General features: G+C 45.6%; 1 protein-coding gene across 1 annotated transcript in view; it reads right to left on the bottom strand.

The window, feature by feature from the left end:
• Positions 1 to 26,277, bottom strand: part of NR5A2 (nuclear receptor subfamily 5 group A member 2) — a 128,143-nt gene that overhangs the window by 57,792 nt on the left and 44,074 nt on the right. The window contains exon 5 of the mRNA XM_047755318.1: positions 1,677 to 1,796. Coding sequence (XP_047611274.1) covers positions 1,677 to 1,796 — 120 coding nt within the window. The remainder of the gene's footprint in view (positions 1 to 1,676; positions 1,797 to 26,277) is intronic.

The raw sequence follows: 26,277 nt of genomic DNA, 5'->3' as shown, positions 1-26,277 counted from the left end.
GCAATGGGTACACTGTTACCAAAGGCCTGGGTCACAGGATGACAACTGCTCAACAAAAATTCAAGAGACTGGGAAGTCATGCCCCTGGAGGCTAGCTTTCCTCCTCTAGAAAGCCCTTCTCCTGAGCCATGCAGGAAGCAGGGATAGGCAGTGAGGGAGCTGGCCAAACGGATCCAATCTGCACAAACTCTGAAATAGTGCCTGCCTTTGATGTCATTGGGAAAATGTGATTTATTTATCATACAGCCTTGCATTTCTGAATACGCACTGCTGGGGTTTCACAGCACATAAACTTGTATGACTGGACGTGAAAGGTTTTGCGGTGCCTGAGTCCTGGCTACTGACATGCCGCTGAACACATACCTGGAACTGCCCAACGGACTCAAGGGGTCCCCGTGTTCTGAGCATTCATTTTAATAACACATCAGTTATAAAGGCGGGGGGGGGGCATGCCCAAATCCTGTAACATTGGAATTAGGTCGATTAAGCAGCCTTTCCTCTCCCTGCAGGGGTCCAGAAGGTCAAGGGGTCTCTCTTCCTTCAGATCTTTGCTCAAATGTCACTTTCTCCATAAGGTGAAACCAATCAGTTCTACTCACACTGCAACACCCAGGGATGTAATTTTTTTGTTTGTTTGTTTTTTGCCTGTGCCCATGGCACGTAGAAGTTCCCCAGATGAGGGATCGAACCTGCGCCCCAGCAGTGACAACTCAGGATCCTTAACCCGAGGTACCACCAGGGAATGCCACCGGGAAGGTACATTGATACATCTTAACATGGCAGCTCCTTTTTTTTTTTTTTAAATTCAATAGCATTTTGAGCGCTAACATTTATTAGGATTATTGATTACTGTCAGCTTCTCCCTCCATAAGGGCCAGAGTCTAGTCTGTTCTAGTCACTCATCTGTGCCAAAGTCCCAGGAGAGTGGCTGGGACCCTGCAGGATGCTTGATAAAGACCGTTGACCATCTATTCAGAAAGGAGTAGGACTGAACCGTAATTTCCTCTTTCCACCTTTTCTTTCATAATGCTTGGCTCTCAAAAAAGAATGCTGTAGTCCCTTCACACTTGCTGGCCTCTAGGCCAAATATTGAGATGATACATGATTTTTTTCCCCTCTTTTTTGGCACCTGAGGCATTTGGAAGTTCCCAGGCCAGGGACTGAATCTGCAGTTGCGGCCTATGCTGCAGCTGCAGTGATGCCAGGTCCTTAACCCAGTGTGCCCCAGTGGGAACTCTTTGAGATTAATATATTTGACTCAGTCTCTTCCACCAATATGATTCCAAACTAGCGAGGATGCCACAATTTCTAAGGTCTTTTTTTTTTTTTCAATGGCTGATGAGCAAGTGTGGTAGATTCATGTAGAAGCTTGAGGAAAAAGCTCTCGGTACTCATCATTAATGTTGATTTATCAATTGTTTTGACCCTTCAGAGCACAACTTTCAATCGCCACAGGCTGGAGGAGGTAGGCTGCTTGTGATTACAACTGGCTTTTACAAGTCTAACCGTAATCATCAGAGCTGCAACAGAGAGCACACACCAAGGCAGCTTTTCTAAATTATTTGCAGCCAATCTCCCTTTCAAAGCGCAAAAGTGCTTCTGACCTAGTTAAATTCCTGCCATCTTGAACACGCTTAATAAAAAGACACTTTTTTGTTTGTTTTTTTTATACTCACTTGTTGCCCAGTAACCAGGAAGATGGACCCTTCCTTTCCATGTACCACTTGTCGGTAAATGTGGTCGAGAATTAAGAGCTCACTCCAGCAGTTCTGAAGCAGCTTCATCTGGTCATCGACCTGTAAGAGAAAAATAGAAAAAAAAAAGGGACACTCTTACGCACCAGTTTTTTATGTTCTGCATAATGTGCTACACAAGGGAAGTCGCTTTAAGAAAAGGAAGGACGGCCAATGGTCAGCAAAGCCCAGATGCTTGGAATATACATCGTCGATGCTGCCTGAAAATCATCCTTTTCATCTGGACAAATGCTTTTTAGGTCACATGTAAATATTTAAGCTGAGTATTCATTTCTTTATTTTTTGTGCGTCTTTTTGCCATTTCTTGAGCCCCTCCCGCGGCATATGGAGGTTCCCAGGCTAGGGGTCTTATCGGAGCTGTAGCCACCGGCCTACGCCAGAGCCACAGCAACGCGGGATCCGAGCTGCGTCTGTGACCTACACCACAGCTCACGGCAACGCTGGATCCTTAACCCACTGAGCAAGGGCAGGGATCGAACCCGCAACCTCATGTTTCCTAGTCGGATTCGTTAACCACTGATCCACAATGAAAACTCCAAAGCCGAGTATTTATAATCAATGAGCTTCTAGGAGAAGATATGTATTAGATGGGTCTTCCTAACAGTAGCTCTATTAGCATTTGCTTGTGGGAGGTGCAGATGCCTCAAACAGTCCTCAGTGGACCCCATTAGAATGACCCCAAAGAGCCAAAGTTGAAATAGGATACGGCTCTTAGCAAGCCCCTAAACTCTGTAAAAGGCAACAGAGCAACAGCCCCAATGAGTGGAGGTGGAGGCCCAGGGCTGTCATTGGTCATCAGTGCTTCCCTCGTCTTGATGTTCACCTGCACCTGCTTTATGGTTGGACCATGTTCCTACAAACTCCCTATACTTCAGTTTCTGTATCTGAAAGTGGGTGGAGAACAGGACATCCCTCATAGGGCTGCTGTGAGGAGCGAAGTGAAGGGGGCTACGTCCCCATGAGTATCTGATCCCAGGGAACCACATTCTCCAACAAGGGTCACGCGCCTATTTCAGGTACAGGCTTGATCCAAGGTCAAGGGTGGAGGGCAGGTCACTCCATTTCCACCGCTATTTGCAACGGTTTCTCTTCATTTTCTACCATGTACCAGCCAAAGACAGGATGTACCAGCCAAAGACCTTGGCTGCCTAAACAGGGTGGCCATGCCTGAATATATTTATAAAAATAACTCCTGGAGTTCCCGTGGTGGCGCAGTGGTTAACGAATCCGACTAGGAACCATGAGGTTGCGGGTTCGGTCCCTGCCCTTGCTCAGTGGGTTAACGATCCGGCGTTGCCGTGAGCTGTGGTGTAGGTCGCAGACGCGGCTCGGATCCCGAGTTGCTGTGGCTCTGGTGTAGGCCGGTGGCTACAGCTCCGATTCAACCCCTAGCCTGGGAACCTCCATATGCCGCGGGAGCGGCCCAAGAAATAGCAACAACAACAACAACAAAGACAAAAGACAAAAAAAAAAACAACCAAAAAAAACAAAAAAAAAAACTCCTGACAGTTTGATGTAACAGTTTGAAAGAGCTCTGGCACATTGTTTTAGGTTCATTTCAGAGAACCTGTCTTTGGAGTTAGCGGAACTAGCATTATTTTATTCAATTGACAGATGAAATGGGAGTTCCCTGGTGGCTCAGCAGGTTAAGGATCTGGCATTGTCACTGCTGTGGCTTAGGTTGCAGCTGGGGCATGGGTTTGATCCCTGGCCCTGGGAGCAACAAAAAAAATTTTTTTAGAGATGAGAAAATAGGCCTCAGAGATCTATTAACTGGTACACCTAAAGGATTCTCTTTTTCTCTCTCAAGCTCCATGGCATCTCCAAAATACATCAAGAGGTGCCAGACTCCCAGACACAGGTACCAAAAAGGAAACAGGAGTAGGATAGAGAGATAGTAAGAATTAACACATACAGAATAGATAAGCAACAAAAATTTACTGTACAGCACAGGGAACAATATTCAATATCTTGTAATAACCTCTAATGGAAAATAATCTGAAAAATATATAACCGAATCACTTTGTTGTACACCTGAAGTTAACATACTATCATAAATCAACTAAACCTTGCGATGATCATTGTAAAACTATAAATGTAATAAATTCATTGAGTAATAAAGAGAAAAAAATCAACTAGATTTTTTTTAAAAAAGAAAAAGAGGTGCTAGAATTTTCTAAACTGAATTAATTTAACTTGCTTTCAACAATTTCATTTTTAAGCAGATATTCAATGAGATTTCAGGGGTTTGGGTGAGTCTTAGGAAATTTCCACTCACACGTTAGCAGTGATACGAGCTTAGGGTTGACTGTTTCCAGAGGTCCAGGATACCATGAATGTGGTCAAGACAGCACTGCCTTTAGATTAAAGCAAGGATTTAAGTTGAGCTCTAGCAAGGAGAGCTTGGCCAAGCTACTTAGTTCTCTACGCCTTATTTTCTCAACCCAAAATACACAAAGCAGTTCTCACTGTGGAGATGGAATGAGTCAAGGGTCAACAATACACAAATGAAGAAACACCCAGCAGAAGGCTCCCAGTTAAGCCCCCACTGATCCTGTTGAGAGGCAAAAAGGCAACTGAAGAATTGTGATCAGGCTCTGTGATCAGGAAACATCATCCTCAAACATCTCCATCAGAAACCACCTGAACCAGGAGTTCCTATCATGGAGCAGTGGAAATGAATCTGATCAGGAACCAAGAGGCTGCAAGTTCGATCCCTGGCCTCGCTCAGTGGGTTAAGGATCCCGTGTTGCTGTGGCTGTGGCGTAAGCTGACCGCTACAGCTCCGATTCGACCCCTAGCCTGGGAACCTCCATAGACCCTGGGCGTGGCCCTAAAATTTAAAAAAAAAAAAAAAAAAATCACCTGAACCAGAAAGTCTGTTCTGACCAAAGGAACTCCATTGATTCTGTAGAGAGGTTACGAGCCATTCGTGTGTTGAGCGTTACGTGCCAAATGGGGAACAAGGCAGATGCAGTCAGTCCCTATCTTGTAAAGCTGCTCTCACTGGGGGACATGCACACCAGCACTGCATAGGGGGTGGTAGGAGTAGGCACTCACATCCTTCTTCAGAGGACAGAGTCCAGGCTTGTGTGGTCTTATGTGTCAGGCTGTGGGCAGCAGCTGATAAGACTCGCCTGGATGCTCTCTGCTCACACTAGGAGCTGCGGCCACATGTCCCAGCAACTTCCACCCCCTTGCACACAGTGGATTTCCTTTGAGGTGCTCGGGGCGCCTTCAGAACCAGCTGGATGTGGTTCTCCTGGATTGATTTCACCCCATTCCAGCCCATATGCTTCCAAGTGGGCAGTCTAGGATGGCAATTCAGTTCCCTTGCATGTTTTCTTCCGCGAGGGGAAGTGTTGGTTGCTCATTTAGCATCCTTTGCAGGGAAGCCTAAAAAGTAGGCTTTGGGATGGCCTCCCCAGACACATATAGAGGGTGTGAATCACCGGGGAATACAGCCTCCTCAAGTGTGGTTAAAGACTTAGGGAAAGGGAGTTCCTGTCGTGGCTCAGTGGAAATCCGACTAGGATCCACGAGGACACAGGTTCGATCCCTGGTCTCACTCAGTGGGTTAAGGATCCAGCATTGCTGTGAGCTGTGGTGTAGGTCACAGATGCTGCTCACATCCCGTGTTGCTGTGGCTGTGGCTCCGATTCACCCCCAGCCTGGGAACCTCCATATGCCTCTGGTGCAGCTCAGAAAAAAAAAAAAAAAAAAAGGGTGTTCAGGTTGTAAGATAAGAATCTCACTTTCAATTAAAAAAATAACAGCAATAAAGGAAAAAACTCATTTCCCTGGCCTTCTTCTCTTTTCTGATATTGAGGATACCCTTCCAAATAAGGACATATTTATTTTCTGTTGTGCTCAGAAAAAGAATAGAATGTGTCAATTTCCTGCTTATTCCTCACTGCGCGAGCACGCGTGCGTGTGCGTCTGTGTCTGTGTGTGGGTGGGTGGGTGCAGTGTGGGGGGGGACCAACGGCCTAGGAACCCGGGCAGGGCTGGATTTTCTTCCCCCCACCTCTGTCTGCATCCACAGGCAGTAAGGAGATGGAGAGGCTTTGAAAATGTGTCTCTTTCCTGGTTCCTCTGCTGCTTCAGAAATCTGCAGGGATAGGTGAAATTGAGCATGTCTATTTCCCGAAATTAGCGCTTCATTTTTGGCTTTGTCTTTTGTGCTGTTCTTGCCACCCTTTGGTCTGTTATCATCTCCTGGTGTTCGCCAAGTACTCTAAGTGCTTGTTTTTTTTTTTTGTTTGTTTGTTTTGTTTTTTCTTTTTTTTTTTTTAAAGTTTTATGGAAGTAGACTTGATGTACAAGGCTGTGATCATTTCTGCTGTAACACAAAGTGATTCGGTTAGACGTACACACATCCATTCTCTTTCAGAGTCTTTTCCCATATGGATCATTACAGAACACTGGGGAGCGGGCCCCTGGGCTACATGTCAGGTGCCTGTCGGCCAGTCATTCCACACACCTCAGGTTGCATGTGTCAGTCCCAAACCCCCAGTCCCTCCCTGGCTGCCTGGAGGCAGCCCAGCCTGGAAGGAGCCCCTCCTGCGGGCCCAGCAGCCCAGTAGAAACACCTGTCAAATGAAGGAACCTCACTGACCGTACGACCTTCCCTCCAGCAGGTGCCTGATTTTGGCCTGTGTCTCTGGCCCCTGGCCCCCAACATCAAGAGCGATGTCCCCCTGCCTCGTGTTTGTGGAAGGAAGGACCACCTTCACGTGGACATGAATCCAAGAGGACCCTCCCCACATGGGCAGGCAGGTCTGGACTCACAGCCGGACTTCGGTAAAGGCTTCTCGACTGATTGTCATTCCCCCCCCCCCCCCCCCCCGCCCCAACCCCCAGCAATTGATTCCTTGTGGTAAGACTCTCTGAGGAGGTTTTCCAGGCTGACATCCCATTTCCATATTTCCATAATTGATTATGTGATATTTTACGTTATCTTGAAATGGGTGAGTAGGCAGCTTCACGGGGCTTTGGGTGACATGGTTTTTATGCCGTTCTATGAATCAAAGAATAAAAGGACAAGACAAATATGATGACGCACTTGGTCCTTATCTCCAGATAAGAGATGTTGACAATTGTGCCCCCCCCCTTTTTTTTTTTTTTTTTGCTTTTTTAGGGCCACACCCTTGGGCATATGGAGGTTCCCAGGCTCAGGGTCAAATCGGAGCTGTAGCTGCTGGCCTACGCCACAGTCACAGCAACTCAGTATCCAAGCCGCATGTGTGACCTACACCACAGCTCACAGCCACACCGGATCCTTAACCCACTGAGCAATGCCAGGGATCCAACCTGCAGCCTCATGGATGCTAGTCAGATTTGTTTCCACTGATCCACGATGGAAACTCTGATATAGGCAAATCTGAAGATCTTTAGAAAAGAGGTACAGGAGTTCCCGTCGTGGCGCAGTGGTTAACGAATCCGACTAGGAACCATGAGGTTGCGGGTTCGGTCCCTGCCCTTGCTCAGTGGGTTAACGATCCGGTGTTGCCCTGAGCTGTGGTGTAGGTCGCAGACGTGGCTTGGATCCCGTGTTGCTGTGGTTCTGGTGTAGGCCGGTGGCTACAGCTCCGATTGGACCCCTAGCCTGGGAATCTCCATATGCCGTGGGAGCGGCCCAAGAAATGGCAAAAAGACAAAAAAAAAAAGAAAAGAGGTACAGCTGATGGAGTGGTGGGGGTGGAGAGAGGAGGAGCAAAAGCATCTATGACTTTTGAGTCAGTTCGCTGGGTGTTCATAGTGTCGACAATTTAGGGTGGCATTTTCGGAGCCCAGACGGGGACTGGTGGAGGGTAATTTCCATGACATAGCCAGACCTCTCGCTAGTTAGCCATCCCCCCTTGTACAATTCTGTGTTATCAGCTGTAATAAAAGAAAGGGCTTATCTCAGAGACCTGGTTACTCATCAGAGAAACGATTCACACTGCTGTTATAGATGAGCGTGCGAAGGAACACAGGCCTCGTATTGTTACCAACACACCTTCCCACCCCTCAGAACGTTAATCATTAGAAACGTGGACTTTCTCATAAGAACAGTGCATCTGGCAAACAATTAGAAGAGAAGTGTGAGATCTTTCTCAAGCCCACAGCTGACATTGCAAACTCCCTTTTATTTCTTCTTCATCCTGCAACTGACCTGGGTTGCACGTTCCCTCTGGCAGGGATGTGCGAAAAATCCACATCGAAAATCACTGCGGTTAGGCTTTAAGAAAGATGGTTTTGGGGAAGCATTCTACTGACATGGGTTGGTGGTTCAAAGTGGACCTGAACCCATTTCTAAATTCTGATGGGTACCTCTGGGGTGAGCCAGGCCTTGTTTTAGAAGCTGGAGGAAGGAGTTCCCGTGGCGGAGCATCGGAAATGAATCTGATGAGGAACAATGAGGTTGTGGGTTCGATCCCTGGCCTTGCTCCGTGGGCTGGGGATCAGGCATTGCTGTGAGCTGTGGTGTAGGGTGTAGGTCACAAACGTGGCTCAATCTCTCTCAGATCTGGCGTTGCTGTGCCTGTGACGTAGGCTGGCAGCTGTAGCTCCCATTAGACTCCTAGCCTGGGAACCATCATATGTTGCAGGTGCAGCCCTAAAAAGCAAAAAAAAAAAAGAAGGGGGAAAAGAGAGTTGATCAGGACACAATCCTTTCCTTTCATCAAAGCACATCCCAAGGAGAGAAGACAGACATGTAATCTGTTAGGATCATCCCATGTGCACTAAAACCTAGGGGGCTTTTCTTTGGGGAGGCCCCCAAGGGGTAAGAGAAGGATTTAACAATTCAGGATCTTAACACTGTAGAATCATTTAATAAACTCTTTTCTTTCCCAGTAGCTCCTGCTAGAACAACTCTTAGAATATAATATTTAAATAATAACATGTAATGGAGAATAATGTGAGAAAAAGAATATATATATATATATATATATATATATATATATATATATAAATAACTGGCTCACTTTGCTGTGCAGTAGAAATTGACAGAACATGGAGTTCCCGTCATGGCGCAGTGGTTAACGAATCCGACTAGGAACCATGAGGTTGCGGGTTCGATCCCTGCCCTTGCTCAGTGGGTTAACGATCCGGTGTTGCCGTGAGCTGTGGTGTAGGTTGCAGACGCGGCTCGGATCCCGCGTTGCTGTGGCTCTGGTGTAGGCCGGTGGCTACAGCTCCAATTCGACCCCTAGCCTGGGAACCTCCATATGCCTCGGGAGCGGCCCAAGAAATAGCAGCAGCAACAACAACAACAACAACAACAACAACAAAAAGAAATTGACAGAACACTGTAAATCAACTACAAAGGAAAAAATAAAAATCATGAAAGAAAAAAGAAATATACTTGAAATACTAAAAAAAAAAATGCTGAATAGCATTGAGAACTTTGTCTAGATACTCATGTTGCAACAGAACAAAGGGTGGGGGAAAAATGTAATTGTAATGTATACATGTAAGGATAACCTGACCCCCTTGCTGTAGAGTGGGAAAATAAAAAAATTATTAAAAAAAATGAAGATTCTTCAGAATCATTACAAATAACATCCAGCTATTATTTCATTTGTTTTCTTTCCTTTCTGGCCCCAAGGAGTGGGGGGGGGGATCCCTCAAGGTGGGCTTCCCTTTCCTTATATTTCCTTCTGTGACAATGATGACATTTTCATGAAGGTGTATTCAGAAGCAGGGGAAGAAAATCAAAACAAAACAAATCAAGATCAACTCGGCAACTCTTAATGAAAACTTGCCTTGGGCAAGTCGGACACACAACTGCTTTAATCCCTGACTGTTTTTATAAAGTCTTATCTGCTACCTTCTATAATCAACTGCTACAAAGTCCAAGAAAAAAATGATTTCACATTAACAATGATTAAACAAGCACTAAAACCAATACTGTACGAGAGCAATAACAGCCAGTAAAATTCCCCTGTCAATGGCTACAAACCCAAATAGATTTATGGCCCCAAGTTCTTCCCTGCTCAGAGACGTACTTTCTTTTTTTGTGTGTGCTGAGGCCAGGGATCGAACCCTCACCACAGCAGCAACCCAAGCCCCAGCATCCAGCGAACTTTCTCACTGCTCGGCTGTTGTTTCTTGTTTCGTAGCACAAAGACCCATCTGTCAACACTTAGCCAGGGCGCTCAGCTTCTCTGGCCCTCTTCTCCATTTTTCTAGTGGAGCAACGGAGGATTTTTCCCTCCCCTGGGATGGAAACTCTCTTGCAGGTGAGGAAGCAGAAGGCAGAGGGGCTGGACCGCCTGGTCTCTGCCTCATGCTGTGTCCTCATTCCCACCAACTCCCTCCCATCAAGGTCCAGACCCAGGGTCCGCGGGATCAAGGACCCCTGAAAGTCCACGTGTTTCTCATCTTGTTGCAATGCATCACACACAGTCACTAGAACACTCTGTTTCCAGCGATGCTATTCAACTGGACACGCACCTCTTCTGCCTTTCCCGCATTTCCCATTGAAGACCACGCCCAAACCAGAGCTCCCTAACTGGGATGGGAGAACAGGCAGTGAGCAGTGTCACTGTGTCCCACAGCCCATATCCTCAACCTCCGGGGAGACGGGGACCCCTCAGCCCGGCCCCCAGGATCAGGAGGACTGCGGCTGGGGAATGCACCTGCTGGCTGCCACAGAGAAAGAGGGCAGAGGGTAAAGCAGACTGGCCCTCTATCTACTTCTTGAACCTTCAATCCAGGGGCAGCGAGGCATCAGAGCTGTCAGGACCCCCTAAGGGGCCCACCTTGCACCCCAGGGTCCAACAGCCTATGACCATCATGAGTTGTCAGCACAGGTTCCAGGAACCCTCGCCTTGGAAGTGGGGGAGTCACGTGACTTGTGTTAGAGGCTTTCTATCAAAAATCGCTACATCCCCTTCCAAGGCTGACGCTTCCAAAGGTTAAGTCTCATTTATCCAAAACATTCAACACCCGGTATGCCTTAGTTCCCAGGGATGCTGAAGTCAGCAGTCCTTCATTTAAGGATGTACCAATGCCAGACATTCAATGTCAAGTTTTCTCGCTTCTGGGCACATCAGATACCTACCTAGGTGAGAGGCACCTTGGAGATTTGGAGGAAAAAGACAAGCGCATGTAAACGTGACACATCCCTGTTGATATATGTCATCACTAGATGACAAAATGGAACCGAGCCAATTTCCTCGAGAACAACTGTAGCCACGTTCTCAGAATTCGTCAAAGTAAAGAGACATTTTCGCCCCGATTTTACTCTTCCTCCCATCCAAGGTTCAAAAAGTTTCTCGCTTTAATGTCAATGTACTATAAGCGACCAGTAGGTTCCCCGTATTTGCGGGGTCGAATGAGAGCTTGCACACAGCGGTCCTGGTCGCGTTTTCTGTTCCAGTGTGCAGGTAGCCACAGAGGACTCTTGCGATCTGACCGAGGTGAGGGCTGGAAGGTCAAGAGACTGTTCTGCCTCGAGGCTTATGGAACCGACCACATTCCACTGCTTCAAAGTCAAAGCGTGTTCATGTGGGAATTCCTGCTGTGGTGCAGCAAGTTATGGATGCAGTGTTGCTGCAGCTGTGGCTAGTATTCTATTCCTGGCCCAGGGCTTCTATATGCTGCAGGTATAGGCAAAAAAAAAAAAAAAAAAAAAAAAAGGAAAGGAAAAAAAGCAAGTTCTTGTGCAAAGAGATGGGGAAAAAAGGAGGCTTCTGCCACTGGTGGAAGGTGAGCTGTGTCCATCCTTCCCCAAGAATGGCTTTGACGGGGCAATTCAAGGAGCTGGACAATTCTTCCATGAGGCTGCAGTCTTTCACAAAGTCTAAAAGATGAGAGCTAGCCGGTCGAGGAAGTTCATGGCCAACCCACCCCCAGACTGTTACAAAGGATGGTGTGTACAAGGCCCTGGTTAAGACAGGGGTCATTCATCGCGTCAGATTAGGGACATTTAGGGACATTTCCCAATGAACAATCAATCAAACAACACACATTGGGGCTGGGGTTCGCTGAGACTTGAATGAAGTAAGACCTGGTTCTTAGGCTCAAGGTACTTACAAATGAACCGGACAAACATCCATGCAAAAGAATTAGTTCACAAGGCAGCACAGAACGTGTTCAACTCCATGGAACCAGTGATTAGAATATAAATATGTGTAGGTGTATATATTATGTATATACCCACACGTATTTTATATATACACACACACACATAATATACATATGTATCATACATATTATATATGTATATACATATACAATGCACATGTATATATATTATATGTATATATTACATATAAAGTACATATGTATAATATATATTATGTATCTGATATATAATACATATGCATACATACATACTATATGTATATATTATATATGACATATGTGTAAACATGTATTATATGTATCTATTATATACAATACACATGTATATATTACATATATTATATATGCATATGTAATATACACACCCACACACATATACACACAAACATAGTATACATATATAATATGTGTATATATAATATATATACACATATATAATGCAATGACCTTAAAAAATTCCTTTTTCGTCCTTAAAATTTTTGAAGCAGTTTGTATGTACATATAATAATGAAAGAAATGGAGATAAAGGTAGGAATATAAGCTGAAGCCAAGAACAGCATGAGTCCCCCAAACCAGCCCCATAAGGGCTATTTCAGTAGCTGGCAAAGGACCCCAGTTGGGGTCCTTGTCACCAAAGCACCACTGCTAACATAACTGGTGGATATGTGACTTTCGAACGAGCTTCTTGGGGTACTGGACTCCTGAGAGAAACTTCTCTTGTTATTTCACAGGAGGACTCTAGATGACACAGTAAACCAGGCTTCATGACATTGGCTCTGTAGCCACCACACTGAGCTTCTGCGAGTGTTCCTCCTAAAGCTGGTGCAATGTGAAGAGGGGCTGAGAAAAGCTGGTCCTAGAACGCAGTGGTCTGTTTTCCAAAGATGAACAGAGATCATCCAGAAATTACAGAGAGAAGGTACACATCTTATGCCCCTTCGTTGATTGCATAGTTCAGGACCATTAGACACGATCAAGGAAATTCATGGGCTTTATTTATAGCTCAGAATCCTGGGTTCCTAGACCAGCACCCTCACCACGGAACTTTGGGCAAAGACTTCAAACTTTTTTTTTTTTTTTTTTTAGGGCTGCACCCATGGCATATGGAGGTTCCCAGGCTAGGGTCGAATCGGAGCTGTAGCTGCCAGCCTACATCACAGCCACAGCAACACCAGATCCAAGCCATGTCCTCGACCTACACCACAGCTCATGGCAATGCTGGATCCTTAATCCACTAAGCAAGGCCAGGAATTGAACTTGCGTCCTCATGGATGCTAGTCCGATTCGTTTCCGCTGAGCCATGATGAGAACTCCAGAATCCCAATTTCTTAAACCCCAGCTGCTCTCACAGCGATTGCTTTTGTTAAATGAGATAAATACACATGTGCCCAGTTCGGTGGCCGGCACACAGCCGGCACCCTAGGAATGGTAGGAAAATCTGAATCCAAATGAAGGCAGGCAAAATATAAGAGGTGCTAAATGAAGCACAAAGGAAAAAAGTTCAGGTGATGAAAAGGCTGATGAAGGAGAAAATAACTAGTTCAAGGCAGATGAGTGTGAAATATTTTCCATTGCTTTCTTCTGCAAAGTACTATTTCATTTATGACCGCTGCCTGTTCCCTGTCCTCTGGTTTAGAAATCTCCTACGTGTACAAATAAGGCGACTCTCCTCACACATTGGATCAGGCTCTAGATCTTCCAGCCATGAGGATAAAGCCTGGCTGGAATGGCCAGAAAGCATCTGTGAATATGATTGTCATTTTCAGAATAGGGTACCGAGGTGAGGTTTGTAAGCTTCATTCTCCAGACACCAGCCACAGAATTCCAGGTATGCAGCGGTCCTGTTGTCAGAACAACGGTGATGAATTAGGGAAGGTTTCGGCTGCCCCACACCCCATGCAAGGGGGAGCCACCGCTAGGGTCCTTGGGACAGCAGGGAGAACAAAGGAAGCTCTGTGACTCCCCTACAGACTTAACGCAGCTTCCTCCTGTGTAGACTGTGTTTCAAAGCCAGGAAAAAAAAAGTTTTTCGAGGCTAGCATGTCCTTGGGTCCTTTTTGGCCAGGCTGTTGGCCAAAGAAAGGAGGAAAAACCCGAGTGGCCTGGATGTCACTCACCAAAAATACAATGAAATGAGGGCAGAGGCAAAGGAGAGGTCCCTCAGGACGGCTCAGTGATGGGAATTCGCTGGGCGCAAAGGCTCCTGGGAGAATCCCTCCACCCAGCTCCCCAGTGACGCCAGAGGACTTGCTCCCTTCGCACAACTGAACACCCTCTAAGGCCGCAGTGCTGAGGGTATATGAACAGGTGCCCAGAAATAGGTTCACTGAAGCGGTGGCAACTCCAGCTCAAGGGTTCAGCCCCAAAGTGCGGGGGTGATTATTTCTGAGTAAATCAGACCACTTTTCCTCTGCTGAATTAATGTTTGTTTGATCAACCCCTCCTACACTGTTGGCAGGAATGTGAGTCGGTGCGGCCAACTATGGAGAATAGCACAGAGGATCCTCTAAAAACTAAGGATAGACATGATATGATCCAGCAATCCCACTCTTGGGCATCTATCTGGACAAAACTCTAATTCAAAAAGATACACGCACCCTAATGTTCATAGCATCACTATTCACAATAGCCAAGACATGGAAACGGCCTAAAGGTCCATCAACAGATGAATGGATTAAGAAGATGTGGTACAGGGAGTTCCCGTCATGGCTCAGTGGTTAACAAATCCGACCGGGAAACATGAGGTTGCGGGTTCGATCCCTGGCCTCGCTCAGTGGGTTAAGGATCTGGCGTTGCCGTGAGCTGTGGTGTATGTCGCAGATGCAGCTCGGATCCCGCGTTGCTATGGCTCTGGCATAGGCCAGAAGCTTCAGCTCTGATTCGACCCCTAGCCTGGGAACCTCCCTGTGCCTCAGGAGTGGCCCTAGAAAAGGCAAAAAGACAAAAAAAAAAAAAAGATGTGGTACATATACACAACGGAATACTACTCAGCCATAAAAAGGACAAAATAATGCCATTTGCAGAAACCTGGATGGAACTAGGGATTCTCATACTAAGTGAAGTAAGTGAAGGAGAAAGACAAATACTTTATGATGTCATTTATGTGTGGAATCTAAAATATGGCACCAAGCGATCCTATCTTCAAAACAGAAACAGACATAGAGAACAGACTTGTGGTTGCCAAGGGGGAGGGGTTGGAGGAGGGATGGAGTGGGAGGTTGAGGTTGGCAGATGCAAACTACTGTACATGGAGGGGATAAACAAGGCCCTACTGTATCGCACAGGGAACTATATTCAATGTTCTGTGATAAAACCATAATGGAAAAGAATATTAAAAGAAGAGTGTATGTGTAACTGCATCAGTTTACCATACAGCAGAAATTAACACAACATTGTAAATCAGCAATACTTCAATGAAAAAATAATTTGTGGGAGTTCCCGTCGTGGCTCAGTGGTTAACGAATCCGACTAGGAACCATGAGGTTGTGGGTTCGATCCCTGGCCTTGCGCAGTGGGTTAAGGATCCGGCGCTGCCATGAGCTGTGGTGTGGGTCGCAGATGCAGCTCAGATCCCGCGTCGCTGTGGCTGTGGCTGTGGTGCAGGCTGGCAGCTGTAGCTCCGATTCGACCCCTAGCCTGGAAACTTCCATATGCTGAGGGTGCGGCCCTAGAAAAGACCAAAAAAAAAAAAAAAAAAATTTGTTTGATCAGTGCTAAAAGGACCCAGTAATCACCTTTAGTTTAATGACTTCGTTTTACAGAAGAGGAAACTCTGGCCTGGTGGGCTGTGATTTATAGAAGGTTACTCAGGGGCCAGAAATGGGCTGGCAATCCAGGCCTTCTAACTCCTAGCCCAGGGTTTTATCACTAAGCCTTTATCATACAAGAATACAGAGCTGTTCCCTGTACAGCACAGGGAACTCTACCTGATATTGTGATACCTATATGGAAAAGAATCTGAAAAAGAATGGATGAGTGTACATGTACAACCGATTCACTCTGTTGTATAACAGAAATCAAAACACTGTAAACCAACTGTACTTCAATAAAACTTTAAAAATGAAAAAAAAATTTTTCTTGATTTTTCTCTAGAAGTTTATTTTTTAACATAACATTACCTCAATTTATTTCCTGCAGGGAAATACAGTAATGGTAATTTATTTTATTTTATTTTTTTATTTCTTTTGTCTTTTTTGCCAATTCTTCGGCTGCTCCTGTGGCATATGGAGGTTCCCAGGCTAGGGGTCGAATCAGAGCTGTAGCCGCTGGCCTACACCAGAGCCACAGCAATGCGGTTTCCAAGCCGAGTCTGCAATCTACACCACAGCTCATGGCAATGCCAGACCCTTAACCCACTGAGCAAGGCCAGGGATCGAACCCACAACCTCATGGTTCCTAGTCGGATTCCTTAACCACTGAGCCACGAGGGGAACTCCAGTAATGGTAATTTAATTTCTCTATTTCAAATGTAAAGAAGGTTGATTTGAGAAATAAGGTCCCTTGGAAATACACAAAAATATAGTTACCCAATGATAAAACCTGCATCCTCATGGACACTATGTAGGGTTCTTAATCCACTGAGCCACAATGGGAACTCCCCAGTAGGGCTTTCTCTTGCCAGAAAAGTATTTTAAAAATCTTTCTCAATTACCATTCAGAATATAGAAGATATCAAGTAATTATAACTCACTCCTGGGCTAGAATGCCTATGAAATATCCACCAACACAGGACTTTGCCAGGGGCCCAGAGTGAACTTAAGCAGGCGGCCTGTCTTAGCCCAGTCCCCTGGGCCCTGACTTAACCTGGTCTCAACTGCCTGCTCCTTCTGAGGAACAGGACATTATTCCGAGGACCTGGACATTATTCCAGTTGCTTCAAAGGTGCTCAGACAGAGCAGACTGTTCCTTCTTGTGACCTCCTATTTCTCAAAGCAGGGAACTGAAGAGGTATAGCCTAAGACCTGGAATCGTACAAGGGTCTAAACATACAACTTTTCACATGGAAAATTGTTATATTTATATTCTATTCAAGGTGGTAGTGCACAGATGTCAATTTTAGAAATCCCCATCCACCTCACTGTTCACTGCAGCATTATTTACAACAGCTGAAACATGGAATAACTTAAATGCGCATCGATAGAGGAATAGATAAACAAGATGTGGTACATGTACACAGTGGAATACTACTCAGCCATGAAAAAGGAAATAATGCCATTTGCAGCAACATGGAGGGACACAGAGATGATCATACTATATGACAAAAAAAGACAAATATCATATGATATCATTTGTATGTGGAATCTACTAAAAATGATGCAAAAGAACTTATTTATAAGACAAACAGGCTCTGATTTCAAAATCGAATCTATGGTTACCAAGGGGAAATATGGGTGGGGGAATAAATTGGGAGTTTGAGATTAACATATACACATTACTATGTATAAAATAGATAACTGACAAGGACCTACTGTATAGCACAGAGAAATCTACTTGATATTCTGTAATAACTTTTATGGAAAAGAATCTGAAAAAGTCCCACTCCTGGGCATCTATCCAGAGATGACTGGAAAAGATACATGTATCCCAATGTTCACTGCAGCACTATTCACAATAGCCAAGACATGGAAGTGGCCTAAGTGTCCATTGACAAAAGAGTGGATAAAGAAGATGTGGTACATATACACAAGGGAATATTACTCAGCCATAAAAAGGAATGAAATAATGGCATTTGCAGCAACACGGATGAACCTAGAGATTATTATGCTAAATGAAGTTAGACAGTGAGGCACAAACATATATGCTATCACTTTTATGTGGAATTAAAAAAAAAGGATACAATAACTTCTTTGCAGAACAAATACTGACTCTCAGACTGAAAAATTAAAGGAGACAGGTTGAGGGGGAAGGGATGGGGCTAGGGGTTTGGGATGGAAATGCCATAACCTGGGTTGTGAAGATCGTTGTACAACTATACATATAATAAAATTCATTGAGCTAAACACCAAATTTTAAAAAAAGAATCTGAAAAAGAATGTATGTGTATATATATATAACCAATTCACTTCGCTGTACACCTGAAACTAACACAGCATTATAAGTCAACTATACTCCAATAAAATTTAAACAAAAATAAAGAAATGCTCACCCAAAGAAGGAGGCACAATTCTATTTTCTAAAAACCTGACATAAGTCTACTCGCCTCAGATTCAAGCTTGAGTGTCTTTTTCAGAGCAAAATTTGCTTGGCAAAGGGGCAGAATGGAGCCGAGGAGAAAGGACGTCTATACAGGTCCTTGCTGTGCAGGACAGTGCTGGGCTGGGAGGGGGTCAGGTGTGAACAGGGAACACTTCTTGACAAGCTTGTCACCATGTGCAATAGAGTTAAGGCGGGCTGCGTGTCTCCTGGAAACCACGTCTGGGAGTTAGAAGGTCCTGCCTGTGCTCCCGTCTAGTTTAAATCTGGAATCTACACATTTGTTTTTTCTTTAATGGGAAATGTTTGCTTGTTGGCTTGTTTCTACCTCACTTCTAGAATTCCCATGGCCCATTACTTCCAGGAAGAAGCACACAAAGGTCATGTAAATGTTTTACGAGCTAGATTCACCAAACCGCTGCTTCCTTAGGGCTTCTGCAATTAAAGGATCGCATGTGCACAGGAATGGCAGGGTGTCTCCTGGGGTGTCTCCTGGGTCCTAAAGTCCACACTGAGCAGGTAGTTTTCAATAAAGAAAGGAGCTGTTTGGGGAACCTCAGCGCCATCCTTTTAATCAAGCCCTCTGCCTCTGGTCAAAGATATTTGATCCCTACACTGGGCACACGTGATTTATAGAAACTACAGAAGAATAACAACACTCCTTAGAGTAGAAAAGCAACCTATTTCTTTTAAAATCTTTTTTTCCTGCCTAACTGAGGAGTCTTCCCTAGGAACCAAAAGGAATCTACTTCAATGAGGGGGTTAAAACATCCCCCTTTGCCCTGGGTGGCACTCGGGCTGGGGCGGTCAGGCTGGGAATGCTGGCCATTTCCAGCCACATGTGAGCCAATCGGTTCAAGGAGGGCAGTGCCCATGACTCTCAGATCAATACGGTGAAGTATGGAGATGGATCTGGTCCCGCAGAGAGCACATTAACGAGCTCCTCTCCATGACCTCTGCCCCGAGGCACAAATTAGACTCCACCACAAACCACATTCTGCAATGGGGACCTTCAGTCTCTGCTTGCTTTTAATAAAGCACCCTGGCGTTCCCGTCGTGGCGCAGTGGAAACAAATCCAAATAGGAACCACGAGGTTGCAGGTTTGATCCCTGGCCTCGCTCAGGGGGTTAAGGATCCGGCGTTGCCATGAGCTGTGGTGTAGGTCTGAGACACGGCTCGGATCCCACGTTGCTATGACTGTGGTGTAGGCTGGCGGCTACAGCTCCGATTGGACCCCTAGCCTGGGAACCTCCATATGCCACAGGTGCGGACCTAAAAAGGCAAAAAGACAAATAATAATAATAATAATAATAATAATAATAATAATAAAGCACCCCACAGGCAGACCTCAAAGATGATGCGCATCTTTTGTACAGTCTAGAATTAGTATATTTTGTTTGAAATGATGCGTAAGATAGCAGAAATGCATGCTTTGGAAGCCTATTCTCTTAAGAAGCACACTTTTCGTCTTTTTTCACTAAAGTGCTGGATCGCTCTCAGCAGGAAGCCCCACTAAGGGCTTCCCTTCCTGCTCTCTTGCGAGATGCAGCTGTGCTCTGGGTCTGTGCTACTCACACTTCAAGACACCCACTGTTCACCTGGTATCTTGTTCAAATGCAGGTTCTGATTCAACAGATTCTGGGGTGAAGATTCTGTACGTCTAACAAGCTGATCCATGAGGCCAGGGCTAATGGAACAGACCATCCTTTGAATAACAAGTTCTAGAAAATTCCTTCAAATGGATAAGCCCCTCCACGTGCGCACGTGTGTACACACACTCGCATACCGGCATTCCGGGCCCAGGAATACGCTAGGAGAAAACACACCACAAAGACGAAGAGGGGTAGCTTGGGAATCGAACTGGCCTGACGCAAAGCCAGACTCCACCAGCAGACAGACAAAGGTGACCTTGGGCAGAAGACTTAAGTCCTGGAGCCTTACTTTTAGTCCAGCTTCCATCACATCCTAATGATTACGGATACTCTGAACTTGTTGAGAGAGTGCACGGAGCTCGTGTGTGCCTAGAACTCCGGACAAAGCTTGGGCTCGATAAATATTGGCCATTATTAGAGGACCTTCCCCCCCCTTCGGTCAACCAATACAACAAACCAAGAGTCTAATCCCAAATGAAAACCGAAGCAACAACTCTAGGCTTTGGTTTGGACTGGTCCCTCCACTAACCCTCTTTCCTGGCCAGGCAGAAACTGGAGCTGCTGCACAGATCCTGAAGACCTGGACCTCAGAGAGATGCAAGCAGTGGTACCCAGTGGCTCCTTGATGGCAGCTCACAGGGGTCAAGGCCCAGGTGGCGCTGGTGGGGGTGAGCGAGTGTATGCTGCGGAGGGGCCCAGGGAAGTGCCCGAGAAACCGCACCTGCTTGTCAGTGACTCTCACGCACCTGTCTGTCCCACAGCTGCTTGGATGACACCCTGCCCCTGGCCCAGGAGCGACTTCACACCCCCTGGCCGTTGTCCGAGGGTTTTGTTCCCCTGGGTATCTCTACTTACTGGCTGATGTGAAAATTCCGGTTTGGGAATTGCATTCAGTTGGCATCAAGCTTTAACCCCCCGAAGGAGTAAATGCCCACAAGAGTGATATTTAAACCACTGGTTTTACAAGTGTGGCCAGAGGGTCCAAGAGGTTAAAGCTGTCTTCCCATTTATACTCAGATGCTGTTTGCTCTTTGACCCCAGACCTCTCAGGATGAAATGACATCATCGCTCTTGTGGCAAATGGCACGTGTGCTTGGGAATTCTTGGGCTTTAACCATTTCTCAGTTTGAACTCCTGAAACATGGATCGTGAGCAGTAAACTCACAGGAACTAAGGGCCTTGAGTCCTCAGTCATTAACAAGGGTGCAGAAAGTCCTGGGATCTCAAAGTTTGAGGCCACTGCCTTAGATCAGGAGTGATCATTTTCATAGTAACACAAATGAATGTCTAAGTTGCCAATTCGCGGAGTTCAAAACCCCGCACTAGGGTTTATGGGAGGAAACAGTGGGGGTGAGTTGGGATACAGACATGTAAATAAGTACCACTGGGGTGAAGACCCTGGCAGGATTACCAGAGACCCCAGATTTTGTCAGACGGCCCCAGTTTCGGGGGCTCCATGACTGCATTGATAGATGTCACATCACTGGCTTTGAGGTCTGCGATGGTGGAGGTGGAGTCTATACACATATTAGGTGTAAAAGGAAAACAAGCCAACTACTATGGTCATATGGGGGGGGTAATTAATTCCAGCTCAAGAAATGGAGGAAGATTCCCGCAATTGGGGTTTAAGCTCAGCCTCTTCTGATAGTGTCAGGAATGGGCCTTGGTGGGCGCCAAAGCACGGAGGCAGGAAGTTTGCAAGAGAAGTGGGGAAAGATGAGGCACGCAGCGTGTCTGGGGTGGAGGCGGGAGGTGAAGAGACGGAGAAGCAATACCTGCTCAGGCGTTTTACCTTTCTCTGCAAACACGCTGGACTGCAGAGGGTGACACGATGAAACCAGCAAACCCAGAATAAGGGCGGGGAGGACGTGTTCCCTAAGAGTCAGGAAAGGGAAAACTGGGGGGGAAGGCGGGCACCGAGAGGAGGCTCTGGAAGGGGCAGTTGATGGTGTACCTGCTCCCACGTGTCTGGAAGAGAAGCGTGTGTGAGTGGAACCCCAAGAATGTAGCGTGAGAAGGAAAGGGACCAAAAACAGAATTTAGGGGAACAGTATCGTTCAGGGGTTGGGTGGACAGAGGGGAAGCCAGTCTGGAAGGATCAGAAGTCGGTGCCGGGGTAAGCTCAAGGATGCTCAAGGATGGAGGGGTGTTGCCTTTGCAAAGGCAGAGTATACTATCTGCGGCTAAAACAGGCAGGTAAGTCAAACTAAAATCACCTGAACAAAGCCTTCAGGGCAGATGGGGCCAGAGAAGATGTGGCCAAGGTCATCTGCAATGGCTGAGATTCAGGAGCTCTTGTCACCAAGAAGTGGGGGAGTGCCCCTGAGCTGGCCTGGCTCCAGAGACCCCAGGAAGAGAGCAAGGGTGTGGGTACCATGGTTGAAAAAGGCAGGATGGGGACGAAGAGGGGGCCTGGTCCGGGAGCTGGGCTTTGTTTTTCAGGGGCAGAGCCTCATGCTTCTCTACAGAAAGAAGGAACCCAGTGGAAGGGAAGATGGAAATGCTGAAAAATCTGACAGAAGGGAGAGAAGGTGGGAAAGTGAGAGAAGGAGGGACCCTCAGACCCACAAGAGGAGGAAGAGGCTCAGAGCTGAAAGCACACACTCAAGCCTTTCTGGAGGGTAGGTCTTGAGAGGGTGTGTGTGTGTGTGTACGTGTGTGTGTGCAAGGAGTGTGTACTGATGGAGGGGTGTGTGTGTGTGTGTGTTGGTGCAGGAGGGAGTGTGTTGATGGGTGTGTGTGTGTGCAGGGAGTGTGTATTGATGGAGGGGTGTGTATGTGTTGGTGCAGGAGGGAGTGTGTTGATGGGTATGTGTATGTGTGGGTGTGTGCAGGGAGTGTGTATTGATGGATGGGTGTGTGTGTTTGCGTTAGTGCAGGAGTGAGTGTGTGTTGATGGGGGGTGTTGCCTTTAGAAAGGAAGAGTATACTATCTGTGGCTAAAACAGGCAGGTAAGTTGAACTAAAATCACCTGAACAAAGCCTTCAGCCACTTACAAAAACTACAAGTCACCTGCCCTTTGTGTCTTTGTCCCCATTGTTGACCCAGGTCAGGGCTACAGAGAAAGCGGGACTCACGTGGGTTGAGGTTTCCCTCTCCTTGGGGGACCTCTATTATCTCACTCACCATATTGTAATGCAATTATCTGAAAAAAATTTTTTTTTCATTTCTAAAAAAGGTTCCGGAACTCATTCTCTCTCCACCCTCATACCTTTCCATTAATAATAGACATAATTATTTGGCATAAAGAAACCTGCCTGACATACTAATAGAAGGAAGCAGAAAGTCACTTAGCAACAGTGAATGAAACACAGTTGACTGTTTCAGCTCTTTCTTTTCTTTCCCTCCAGCCTAAGTTCACCCAGTGTCTCAGTCTCCCGACCATGGAGTTACGTAGACTGATGGTCTCAAAACCCCTCTCTCCTCCTCTGTCCTCCAGGGGGGAACAGGGACTAAGCAGCCCTTATATCAGACCCAAGAGAAGCAGGGAGAGTTAGCTAGACTTAAGAAAACTGGTTCATGAAATTGTGTTTGACTAAAGAGCAGATCTCAAGCACATACAAATAAACATGTCTGCTGGCTAGAAAAACAAATCATGCTTGCTGGTCTTCACCAGGTATCTCTCTGTAGTAGAATTTCGGAAATGTAATTCTTGTTGAGATTCAAGTTCAGGAACAGCGTTCTAGCCTCGCCTCACCATCAGCCCTGCCCCCAAACAGCATTGGTCCCTGTAATTTTACACACGTCTGCTCTCCTCCTTGGGGGTAGGGGCCATTCCATCTCTCTCCATCCCGGTTCCAGCACAGTATGCTCTGCAAATATTACTTAATTTCATCTTAAGTACCATGTCAGGAGTACACAATCCCTATTTTATACACAAGGACACGAAAGTTCTTTCCTAAGAGCACACGACCAGAAAGCAGCAGAGTTAGGCCTTGAGGCTAAGCTTGATTCCAAAGCCCATGTCATTTCCGCATCAGGAGCCTTCCGATGCGCTAAGAAGGAAGTGACTATTTGCTAAGAAGGAAGTAACTATTTATGCAGTGCTTGCACCAAGCCCTGGTATTTGTAGCAACCACAGTGCCAGACTTTCAAGCATTGATCAAGGAAAGAAGAAATTGGCATTTCCTGAACATAGACTAGAACTTGATTTGTGTGAAGTCCTTTAATTCTCCATAATGCCTCTGAAAGAGGTAATTGTCTTACAGTTGCCTATCCTAAGCAGGTACCCATAACACATCCAGCTCTGACCCACCCCCTCTGCCCCCAAAGGCAGAACTCATGATACAACATTACTGAAGCAAACTCAGGTCTGCTCACATGCAGACCAATCTACTTACTGACACTGGGTTGCTGGGAAGGAAAGTACAGTGTTTATTGCAGGGCGCCAAGCAAGGAGAATGGGCAGTTACTCTCCAAAGACCTGAACCCCTGCAGTGGCTTTCAGGGAAAAAACGGCAACACTTGGGATGCAGGCTGCAGGGTGTGTTCCTTTCTCCTGATTGGTTGGTGGCGATTTAACAGGATGAGGTTTTGGGAATCTTAATCACACTCCATTTTATCACTGAATTATTTTGTTTCTTGACTACTTTTCTTTTGTTTCTTGCATTCTCTGACTCCCCTAACTACTAACTGCTCACGTCTGCTGTTTGGAGCTCAGAGAAGGCCTAGGAGACAAAACTCTTTCTCTACAAACACGAAATGAAGGACACAGAAAGGGTTTTGTACCCAGGAGGGCCATGCAGGATCCTACCCTGTTTCAACTTTACACTTTAGGAGAGTTCAAATACAGCATTATTTTGTATCTATAAAGCCTGATTCTTTTTAACATTTGTTTTCCTGTATATTTGAAAACAAATTTGTTTTCCTATTACATTTTGTATCTATGGGTATAGTACCCTTCAATAGGGTTTTGTAATGTCAAAAATGTTTACTGTGCTTGTATTATCAAATCAATGAATTAGAGAAGTTACTTCAAAAGGATTTATGCATTTTTAATGAAGGTACATGATATAACTCATTATTCTCTAAGAATAATGGCAGCTCTGGGGAGTGTACATAGATAAGAGCTGAAAGTCTGCAAATGGGTATCATTTAGCTGTCACATGGAAAATATTTCTAGAGATTCCATTGGGCTTTAAAATTATTGTTTATTTGTAGAATTCCACACTTCTCTGTGATTAGTTCACCTACAGAAAGTTACTATTAATTGATGAAAATTTCATTATTCTCCTTAATCATTACTGTTCCTTTTTACCTTGACTCTGAGCTGCAGAAAGGAACACTAACTATTAAAATAATCTCTGAATGTATCCAGGGAATGTATTTGAACTCACACTGTACACTGGGTGGGAGAACCAGGGAGGTCTCTTAGAGGCTTAAACAGAGCGGGGGGGGGGGGGGGGCAGAAGCATTCCAGGGTTTACAGCTTTAATCCTTCATTAGGGGTATTTGCTATATTAGAAATGCTTTTCTCAAGTTAGTGTAATTACTCTAAAAAGATTCATAACTACTAAAATAGATATACAATGTGTTTCTCAAGAGAAGAGGTTTTGTCCTGTTCAGTCTCTAAGTCCTAAAATGCAACTGGCACACGAGGGACCCTTGATAAGTATTACAGAAGGAACCCTAACATTATCTGACCCAGTCTATGGTAATGAAACGCTACATTCACGACACACAAGCATAAAGAAACCTGGATTCCCATTGTTTGAGCTGCTACATGTGGCTACACCCAAGACCCAGGCTTGCTTTATCCAGGGACTATTAAGAAGCTATACAGGGAGTTCCCCTCGTCGCTCAGAGGAAAAGAACCCGACAAGGATCCATGAGGATGCAGGTTCGATCCCTGGCTTCACTCAGTGGGTTAAGGATCCGGCATTGCCGTGAGCTGCAGTGTAGGCTGCAGACTCAGCTTGGATCCGGTGTTGATGTGGCTGTGCCTAGGCCAGCAGGTACAGCTCCAATTCACCCCTGGCCTGGGAACTTCCAGATGTCCTGGGTTCAGCCCTAAAGAGCAAAAAAAAAAAGACGGAATCTGTGAATACATGAAAATTCTTATCATCTCACCATTTGAATTGGTTTAAAAACCTCTTGTGCTCACGTATTTAAATTTTAAATTACTTAAAGTCGATAAGAAGACTTAAAAGAAGTATCAAGGGAGACTCTACATTGAGAATTGTTTGGAGAGCAATGAGAGTATCTGTTACTCAAGAAGAGGCAGCTCAGAGTTCCCGCAGAGACACAACGGGATCCTTGGTGTCTTTGCAGCACCAGGACGCAGGTTCGGTCCCTGGCCTGGCACAGTTAAAGGATCCAGCATTGTTACAATTGCAGCTGGGATCTGATCCCTGGCCTACAAATTCCATACGCCACAGGGCAGCCAAAAAGGAAAAAGAGGGGGGAAAAAGGCAGTGGGCGTTAATGCTTTAGGATGAAATGAATTGATTTGAATTTCAGAAATACAGTAAGTGGAACAATGGCATACATTTCTTTGAATATTTTTTCTTATGCTACCCTTCCATATTTGTAGGTAAATCTAAATTGATTATGTAATAGCAAACTCAAATAATAATAAGGTCACAATACTGTTTTATGTTG

The sequence above is a fragment of the Phacochoerus africanus genome, chromosome 12 (assembly GCF_016906955.1).
Source record: "Phacochoerus africanus isolate WHEZ1 chromosome 12, ROS_Pafr_v1, whole genome shotgun sequence".
Classification (NCBI taxonomy): domain Eukaryota; kingdom Metazoa; phylum Chordata; class Mammalia; order Artiodactyla; family Suidae; genus Phacochoerus; species Phacochoerus africanus.
Note: the sequence above shows the minus strand (reverse complement) of the source record. Positions and strands in the feature narration are given on the sequence as shown.